At 43.9% G+C, this 9,991-nt stretch overlaps 1 protein-coding gene across 1 annotated transcript in view; it reads right to left on the bottom strand.

Moving 5' to 3' along the window:
* Positions 1 to 609: 609 nt before the first annotated feature.
* ahdc1 (AT hook, DNA binding motif, containing 1) overlaps positions 610 to 9,991 on the bottom strand; it is a 12,869-nt gene continuing 3,487 nt past the window's right edge. Inside the window, 3 exon segments of the mRNA XM_014031682.1 lie at positions 610 to 1,834; positions 6,320 to 7,976; positions 9,198 to 9,990. Coding sequence (XP_013887136.1) covers positions 6,326 to 7,976; positions 9,198 to 9,990 — 2,444 coding nt within the window. The 3' untranslated portion in view covers positions 610 to 1,834; positions 6,320 to 6,325.

Genomic DNA, 9,991 nt, shown 5'->3' with positions numbered 1-9,991 from the left:
CTCCTCCTGTCTTGTCTGTCATGTTGACAGAATGTGTCCCCCCTCTACCATACAGTGGAATGTCACAGCAAACACATTTCCTCCGGCCATGTCTGAGTCTATTTAATCAGCCTGTTGACAAACTGTACACAATCTGCAGCCTGTAAACTTCCCCCATCTGCTTTCATTCTCACACTCGATCTGCCACAAACACGTTACCACAAACTGCAGATATTTTCTGTAGAAGTTACCCTCAATGAGAGCTGGGTTTGCTTCTTTTTTCTCTCTCCTGTCAGCTCCCTGGTACCACTGGGTTTTGAAATATTTTAACCCTTTTCCTTATTTGGATAAGTAATGTTGAATCTACGTCGTTTCGGTACTTCTCAAACCTCCTTTTTTTCAGATTTTCTCTGCCTGATTTCGTTCTTTTTCCCTTCCATTGCGCTCCTCATCATTCATTCCTCTCCTCCCCTCTTTTTCCTCTCCCCGTCGGATCGTGTCCTTGACTGAACTCGCTGGCTCTCACAGTCCCAGACAGCCTGGGCAGAATCTAATACTCGTTACTACACAAAACCACGGCCAGCGCCTCGCTCTTCATCGATTAAAAGAAGCCTGAACGACACAGACAAGTTTACCAATGGCAAGAACATAATGTGTATTTAAATATTTTGCACCTCAGATACATACATGATATGTAACAGACAGATATACAACTTGTTTTTTTTTTTGTTGTTTTTTTTTGTCATCACAAAAACCACCAAACAACACAAGACCACAGAAAAAAGAAGGGAGAGAGTGAAAGAAAGAATAAGGCCCCGCCAAGACTTTTGTCGTCCAGGGAGCTTCAATTCTTTTGACCCCACAGGCACACACACACACACYCGTAAACTCACAAATACATGCATCACCGCAGTCACGCAAACGCATCCTTCGTCTTGCACGTGGAAAACAAGAGTCTCTTTGGGGCCGTTGTGTAATTTCGATGTCTCTTTCCCTTGTAGTTAAAACAGCAAAACACAGGATGTTGAGTCTCCAAGCTGCGGTCCCCCCCCCAGAGAACTCAGAGCAGAAAAAACACGGCAGAAAGCAGAGGAGGGGAAAACTGATGACGGGCCTCTCCCCCACACTTTAACCCGGCTCGGAGCTGAAGTCATATGTACAGATGCTGGTGTTTCAAAAGCAGAAACAAGATTCAGTCCACTTTTCTCGTATGGAACACAAACACAGGAAGTGCACAGAGAGCGGGACGTTGGCGTAGGCTCCTTGGGGTTTTTTTTTTTTTTCTTTTACCATAAAAGATTCGGGCTCAGATGCGGTTCGGTTTCAGGGGCACAAGACAGTGAAGTGTTTGGTGTGTTTTGGGGGGATGCGAGCCGGGAGACGACAGAGAAAGAGAACTAAAAGCGAGAGAAAAACAGCTGTTTTTATACTGCAGACGTGGAGAACAGAAATGAAAAGGCTCGGTGAAGTACTGCATGTGTCACGGAGGGACGAGAAAAAAGAGATGAGGAAATAGTTTTGTCTCTGTCCACGAGCGTCTGGTATTCATCTGTCAGCTCCTCTCGGCCGTTCCCTCATTCCAGCGCAGAGTCCTCGTGTCGTGTGATCATAGGTTAGGTAGTGATCTGATCTGCGCATGCGTTGCTCTGTGTGTGTGCGTGTTTTATTTGTGTGTGTGTTTTTTTTTGTGTGTGTATGTACATGCTTCAGTTTGTGGGTTTGATCTTGATTGTCAGTGCTGGAGAATTAAAGCTTTACTGTCCAAAGCTGGCAGCTAAATTCTCACCCTTCATCTCAGTCTCTCACAAAGAAGTCCCCTTAAAAAATATGTTTGAAAATCTGTAAAAGTTCACACCTAAAGAAAAAATAAACACACATACACACACAGACAGGAAATTAGATAAGAAGAAAAGGTAATATAATCATCTTTTTAAGTGATTTAAAATCACTGAATTGAACTCACTTAGTTTAGTGCTAAAATTAGTTCATGTTCTTTTATAATAACCTCACCATTTGTGGGATATTTCATTGTTCTATCCAAATTCTAAAATATATTTAACATATGCCATGATAACAGGGTTAAAATGGAGACTCCTACATTTAGTTTGAGTAAATAATGAAGAATTTTAAGTGATATTTAATTAGAAAAGTTAAGATAATCAAAACTAAATCTTGTATTAAATCATTTATTAGGAATCCTTTGCAGCTTGGCTCATTTCTGATGCTTTACTAAAGTTGTTCTGCAGCTTTTAGAAGTTGTTAGTTTGGTTTTCTGGGTTTTAGTTAATGAGATGCTTCACCACTGATCAGGTCATTGATTTAACCCAGGGTCCTTTCATCAAGTTTTTGTTGTCTTGTTTTACTTTCAAACCATTTTCATTCACCTTTGCTGCTTTTGGTTGAACCCAAACTGACACCAAATCTGTAAACACTTCAGAATTTGAAGAGGTTTAATGGAGGAATATAATGGAACCATGTTTGTGCCATCGCCCTCGTCTAAGTGATTCACATAGATGTTGTGAATTATTATTWTTTTTTTAAATCAGATGTCTGGTTTACATTGATGTCGAGGTCATATTAAGGACACTGTTCAAGAACTTAAGATGTTTTGGGCTAAGTCTAAGCCAGGGTTAGAAATTGTTTGTGGATGACCCTTTATGCTTGGAAGCATTTTGATGTATCCAACTTCATCTGATTCTTTCTTGTCTGATTTCACCAAACTGTTGAATTAGCCTCTCCTTATGTCCCCTCCATTCATCTATGTCTGGTGCGTTACTTATAATTTTTGCAACCTTTTTCACCTGCATTAAAGTGATCCATGATTACTTGTAACATTAGATATTACGTGATAAACATTTACTTAAACTGTAAAACAAAGACTGTAAAAATACTGCAGGCTGTTTAGTTTTGTCACACAGACGGCATCATTTTATTCGCACTGCAAAGCATACAGGGTAGGGTTGGGCAATATTGGCAAAAAAATTAATCACGATTAATTGTGGTATTTAGCCGATAATGATTAATTTGACGATTAATCCCCTGGAGTCCCTGGACACCCCTATTTCATAGTCACATGACCAATTTAGTGGGAAAGATTTGCTCTTCATAAAAATCTGTTCCAAATTGTGTCAAAATTACAGACTTCAGGCTATACATCAAATTTTAAATTGTGTTGATAGATAAATTACAGAACTTTTTTTTAATGTTCGTTATATTTGAAGCTGAGAGGAGCAGTGAGCGGATTCTACCTGTTGGCATTAATCGTATTAATTGTCAAGTGCCAAAAATTAATCGATTAATGTTTTTCTGACGATTAATCACACACGATACGATTATGCCCAACCCTAATACAGGGTAAACAATGATGCTGACTAGGTGTTCCGGCGCAAAGCTGTTTTAAGCTCTTATCCACCCTGAAGGTTAATCTTAGACAATCTCTGATGATCAACCCTTTTAAATGAAACCAGAGCGCCTTCACAGACAGGAGAGAGTAGAGATCACTCAGCCTGCAACTGGGAATGTGCATAGAGGACAACAGAGCTGCTTCATAGAAGGAGAACCTCAGTTTAACCTGATAGCTTTCACGTTAGCGCCGAGGTCATACCTACATCTATGGGAATACTGTATAGGGTTTGCTATGCATAAACCAATGTCACATACAGTACATTAGTAATATATATATATATATACAGTGGGGAGAAAAATTATTTGATACACTGTTGATTTTTCAGGTTTTCCCACTTGCAAAGCTTGTAGATGACTGTAATTTTTATCATAGGTACTCTTCAACTGTGAGTGATGGAATCTAAAACAAAAGTCCAGAAAAATACAATGTATGATTTTTAAATAATTAATTTCCATTTTATTGTGTGAAATAAGTATTTGATCATCTATCAACCAGTAAGAATTTTGGCTCTCACAGACATGTTAGTTCTTCTTTAAGAAGCCCTCCTGTTCTCCACTCATTACCTGTATTAACTGCACCTGTTTGAACTCGTTACCTGTATAAAAGACACCTGTCCACACACTCAATCAATCAGACTCCAGCATCTCCACAATGCCCAAGACCAGAGAGCAGTCAAGGAATAAAATCCTGCAGTGCACGCAAGGTGCCCTTCCTCAAGCTAACGCATGTCAAAGCCCGTCTGATGTTTGCAAATGACCATCTGAATGATCCAGAGGAGGAATGGGAGAAGGTCATGTGGTCTGATGAGACAAAAATAGAACTTTTTGGTTTAAACTCCACTCGTCATGTTTGGAGGAAGAAGAATGATGAGTACAACCCCAAGAACACCATCCCAACCGTGAAGCATGGCGGTGGAAACATCATTCTTTGGGGATGCTTTTCTGCAAAGGGGACAGGACGACTGCACCATATTGTGGGAAGGATGGATGGGGCCATGTATCGTGAGATTTTGACCAACAACCTCCTTCCCTCAGTAAGAGCACTGAAGATGGGTCGTGGCTGGGTCTTCCAGCATGATAACGACCCAAAACACACAGCCAGGGCAACTAAAGAGTGGCTCCGTAGGAAACATCTTAAGGTCCTGGAGTGGCCTAGCCAGTCTCCAGACCTGAATCCAATAGAAAATCTTTGGAGGGAGCTTAAAGTCCGTGTGGCCCAGCGACAGCCCCGAAACCTGAAGGCTCTGGAGGAGATCTGTATGGAGGAGTGGGCCAAAATCCCTGCTGCAGTGTGTGCAAACCTGGTCAAGAACTACAGGAAACGTCTCATCTCTGTAATTGCAAACAAAGGTTTCTGTACCAAATATTAAGTTTCATTTTTCTGGTGTATCAAATACTTATGTCACACAATAAAATGGAAATTAATTATTTAAAAATCATACATTGTTTTTTCTGGATTTTTGTTTTAGATTCCATCACTCACAGTTGAAGAGTACCTATGATAAAAATTACAGTCATCTACAAGCTTTGCAAGTGGGAAAACCTGAAAATCAACAGTGTATCAAATACTTGTTCTCCCCACTGTATATACTGTATATATATATATACTGTATACACATGACAATCGTTGCTGAGCTAACATCATTAGCTAAATGCTAACGCAAAAGCTCAAAGTTTAAACTGAAGCAGCTCTGTTGTCATCTCTACTCTCTCCTGTCTGTCAAGGCYTTCTGGTTTCATTTATAAGAGCAGATTGTCAGACATTGTTCAAGATTAAACTTCAGGGTGGATAAGAGCTCGTACAGCCTCGCACCAGAAAACGTAGTGAATGTCGTCATTTACCCACTATGCTTTCTGGTGTTAATAAATTGATGTCATTTTACTTTATTTTTTTACTTGATGAACTTAAAGTGCCTGTGACATGCATATTCTGCAAATACAAAAAGTCAAAGAAAACATCTTTATATTTAAGAAACTTAGAATAATATACAATTTTACCCATTTCGTCACATAACCTGCATATTTTCCTTTGAACTTGGCTCAGCCAAAGTGAAACAGGAAGTGACATCATAGGGAAACTCTTCAAGAAAGAAATTTCCCTTGTCTTTGTTTATTGATGCAATAGTATTTGAACACTGGTTCTTCATCTCTCTGATAGTGACTCAAAATAATTTAAAGATTTTCTCTATCAATGTTAGCTGTAGCAATGATCTGATTACATGTAGACATTCCCCTTTGTCATCACTTCCTGTTACTTCTCATGTGAATATCTCAACAATTGGTCAACTCAGCAGCATGAAATGTTTTCAATGTTATGTTTCCAAAAATGCTTTTAAATTTCTTACAAAAATTTGATATCACAGGCACTTTAAAAAAAAACTAAGATTTATTCTAGACCTGTCCATCCAACATTTTCTTATTTGTCAAAAGAGCTGCATTCCCAAAACCTCCTCTCTAACTTGGATATGTAAATTGCAGATTACAGGTGAAATGGATGAAGGTAACAAATATGAACTGCAGAAATGTTTGCAACAGAGCTTCCTGTGGAGGACAGTACAACACAGCTTTACAGACTAGGTGAAACAATCCAATAATCTCTTTATGGTCTGTTTTATTTGTTAAATAAAACAGATTTATATCACAGGTTTTTTTATTATGGTATCTCAAAGCATCTGGAGTGTTTCCGATTAGCATTACCTATTTACAGCCGTTTATGCAGCTGTAAAACTTAATTGTGAAATGCTCATGCCCTCAGCTGTCTGCTTTATGTTACAGTCTTAAAATATACTTGATGGATTGACTTAAGAGCCACTTTTAAACCTGTGATSCTCTTTATTAGTGGTTTTTGTTTGTTTTTTGTTCATTGGTGATTGAAATTCTGTTTGAAATGTCCACCAAGGTTTAAGCGATGGTCATGAACAATAAACGAACTCACCTGYTGTTACAGGCTGGTGACGCTGAAGCTCTCATCACTTGCTGGATCCAGAAGCTGGCACAGCACCCCGCCGCTCTGAGCCGCCTGCGAGGGGTAGCGGTGTCCCATCCCCTGGTACTGCTGGGGTAGGGAGTAGCCACCCGTGTCCTCTGGGTGAGGCGAGCAGTCTAGAGGGGGTTTGGGGTACGGGGAGAGAGGCAGGGGACCCTGTCGAAGGCCTGTGCTCATGGCGTGAGGGGTCAGGTCGCGCTTTTGCGGCGTCATGGCGGASGGAGGGCTGCGCTCCTCGTACAGCGCCGGCGTGGAGTGCAGGCTGAGGCCYGGGTTGGAGTGCGTGTGGGAGGGGAGGTGCGTGCTGTTCGAGTGCGGGAGGAGGCCGCTCTGCAGGTGGGAGGGGGCGCTGCTGTGRGAGCTCAGGTTCGTGAGGGGCTGCGTGCTGTGATGCTGCGGGTCGTGAGRGCTCAGGTGGGCGTGCGTGTTGACCGTTTGGGGGTTGGTGTTTCTGTGAGGACTTGTGTGGGGGTTGCTGTGGGGGTGTCCGGCTGTATTRGAGTGCGGGCTGGGGCTGCCGCTGTGCGACGTCTGTCCGTACCAATAGGGAGAGCCGCAGTAGCTGGGGGAATCGTACTGCGAGAACTGCGGGTCTTTCTGGGGGGGCCGGGGCGAGGGACTGAGCGCCGTGCCACAGTGGGGAGTCAGACGTGGCGAGGGGGAGCAGGACGGGGAGAAGGTCCGGGAGGGGAGAAGGTGGTAAGACTGGGGAGGAGGAGGCGTAGGTTTGGGGGGGTAAGGGGGAGAGGAGACGCTCGGTGAGAGGGAGGAGGAGGAGTCACCAGGGTATAAGGCTGGATATCGCTCCTCAGAGGAAGGGGTGGAGGGGTGGGCTGAATAAGGCGAGGGGTATTCACAGGTGTCCTGGAGGTAGCTGGCAGCTGGTGCAGGATTAGGTGTGGCCAAAGGAGAGAGGCTGCTGCTGTCTCCACTGTAATAATCCAGCCCCTCCTGGAACAACCCGGACCCCTCTGGACCTCCGGCGGACACTACCGGTCCCARAGAGGCCGCCTTGCCCCTTCCTTTGGACCCCGACGGACGCTCCCTCTGGCAGGGAGACAGACCCCCTCTACCACCTCGAGAGCCTCGGCCCCGTCCTCCAACCCCTCCCCGCTTAGGTCCAGCAGCGGGTGTTGGGGAGGGACTGGATGGGGAGTCAGAGTGTAAGGCAGAACCCCCTTCCTTTTCTAACTGCGGTTCAGTTCGTTTTCTGCGGCCCCGGCCGGGTTTGCTGGTTCCTCCGCCTTGGAAAAGAACATCTTGGCTCCAGTTGTACGACGGTCCCGAGGCACTCTCGTGCCAGTCCATCATCAGTTTCTCCAGACTGGACAGACTAGACTGACCCCCTCCTCCTGTGACGAACGCCGGCTCGATCTGTTTAAACGTCCCACCTGTGGAGCCGGGTCCGCTAACAGGGGCTGTAGAACCCGGATGAGAGGAGTCCGAAGAGGACTCTGAAAGGCTTTCYGGAAAGGGTTGTCGCTTAGCCTTCTGGGGAGTGTAGTTTGAAATATCCAAGATGTCTTTGGACTCATTGGAGCCATATTCACCATATCCATGGTACTGAGACCCAAAGCTGTCAGATGACCAACCYCCGTAAGCTTGTCTGAGGGGGGGAAAAAGACGCTTTTAACACAAATGAAACACAAATGTGAAAGAATAAAGCCCTTGATTGTTCTGCACCTCATCTAGTTATTAGACACATCATGTGTTTTAAAGCCTTTTTCACATTTAAATCATACAGTTGGGGTCTATATAAATTGGAAKGGCATTCTCAGCCCTCCTCCAGCTTCCAGAGCGGTTCATTCTAGTTTGGTAGAGYGGTTTACMWCTATATAGCTGCGCAGAAACTTCTTATTTACAAATTCATTAAAATATGTCAACAATGAAGACTTGTCCATCCAGCCTTACATGTTGGAGCCAGAGTCTGACAGWAGACCACCAAACTGTAGTTAGTAAGTCCAGAACTTATTTGGCAATTCTATRTGTCGTAAATAATTTGACGCAATTGTTCAGAAAACATCACAGAAAATAGGTCCAAAGGAAGGGGCAAAATATGAACCCAACAGAATATAAAGATATCTACTCTTCTGCACTTCTACAGACCAAGTACAACAAAATGCGTTTAACGGCTAAAAACGTGGATTTTTGCATATGTCTTCTTTAATATTTACACATTTTCTTGAAGTAATTGAATGTTCATCTAAAATGTTAACAGATCACACAAGATCTCAAAACAGCTACAAGTCAATATTGTCWAAGCATTACATGATCCTAGATTAAAACACTTGAAACATGAAAGGCTGTGGGAGATCTACATTATTTTAAGAAACATAAGGCCTTTTGAAGAAATTATTGGGGTTTATGTAATACACTGATTGTAATTACACTACACATAGTATAGTTTGTTTTATGATAGAACTGTAATGACTGATAAATGTGATTTATAATTAACTTGATGATTCTATATTAATAGGTACATGTCTGGTAACAAATACAATACATATTTGTATTTTTAAAAATCATTAGGATAGGTTTTTAATTTTTTGTGGGCATGGCTTTGACCAAAATGATAGGGACCCCCTCCCGACTGATGACGTAATTAWTATGGGCGGAGTCATTCAGCCTGATTTCCTGGCATCCCATTAAACCGGTTATCAGCAAGAGCTCTCGGTTCTGTATGGTTTTCCTTTACACTCACATTGCATTTGCACATTCTCAATAAGATTTCGCACACATCCTGGTAATGAACACGAAATAACGTCAATTTCTTTCACTTTTTTAAAGAGTTGTTTTGCCTGCTGAGTAAATTTTCTGACCAGTTTACCTGCAGCTCCACTGGTTGGAGTTGAACTGCTTGTAGCCTTCTGGAGCAGAGGAGCTGAAGGCACTACTCCTGGGCACAGACATGTACCCTCCCCCAGGTGATGTCGGTCCTATTGAATCCCCCCGCACCATGGAGGAATGGCTATATCCACCGTAGCCTCTCTTGGCCGCTGCCTGGTAGCTTGAATAACCCATCTGACTAACAGGTAAGCCTTTAGCACTCTGAGCAGATCCYTATGAGTAGCTGCAGTCTGATGACCTCTGCGGAGCCGCAGGAGAGGAGCAGGAGTAGCCGGTGGAGTAGTGACCATAAGAGGACGGATGTGGGGAGCTAGGCGAGTGTGAGAGGGACGGGGGAGTGGATTTGGGATAGGTAGAAGTGGTGGGAGATGTTTGGGCCAGGCTGCTATAACCATACGGAGGCCTCGCTGAGGAGCAATGCGCCTGTGCCGAAGCCTCSGGCCCCGCACTCGCTCCTTTGGAGCTCCACTTGGGGAACGGAGGAGACCAGCTGTGACTGGCAGCCGAGCCGGACGGCTCAAAACCAGGAGCGGTTGAAGATTTGCGGGAGCCTGACTGCGAGGAGGAGATGTCCAGCAGGTCTGAGGAGTCATCGGAATCCAGCAGGGATCGAAAGTAACCAGCGAAAAGGCCCTGTGAGTCCTCGCCGGRCGGCCCCATCCCCTTATGTCCCCCTAGACTGCTGTACGCACCCCCTCGCCCGAGCTCACAGCTGGAGAAGCCCCCCCTTGAAGATCCACAGAGCTGATACCCACCCAGACCTTTCTCTTTAAC

The sequence above is a fragment of the Austrofundulus limnaeus genome, unplaced genomic scaffold (assembly GCF_001266775.1).
Source record: "Austrofundulus limnaeus strain Quisiro unplaced genomic scaffold, Austrofundulus_limnaeus-1.0 Scaffold1301, whole genome shotgun sequence".
Classification (NCBI taxonomy): Eukaryota; Metazoa; Chordata; class Actinopteri; order Cyprinodontiformes; family Rivulidae; genus Austrofundulus; species Austrofundulus limnaeus.
Note: the sequence above shows the minus strand (reverse complement) of the source record. Positions and strands in the feature narration are given on the sequence as shown.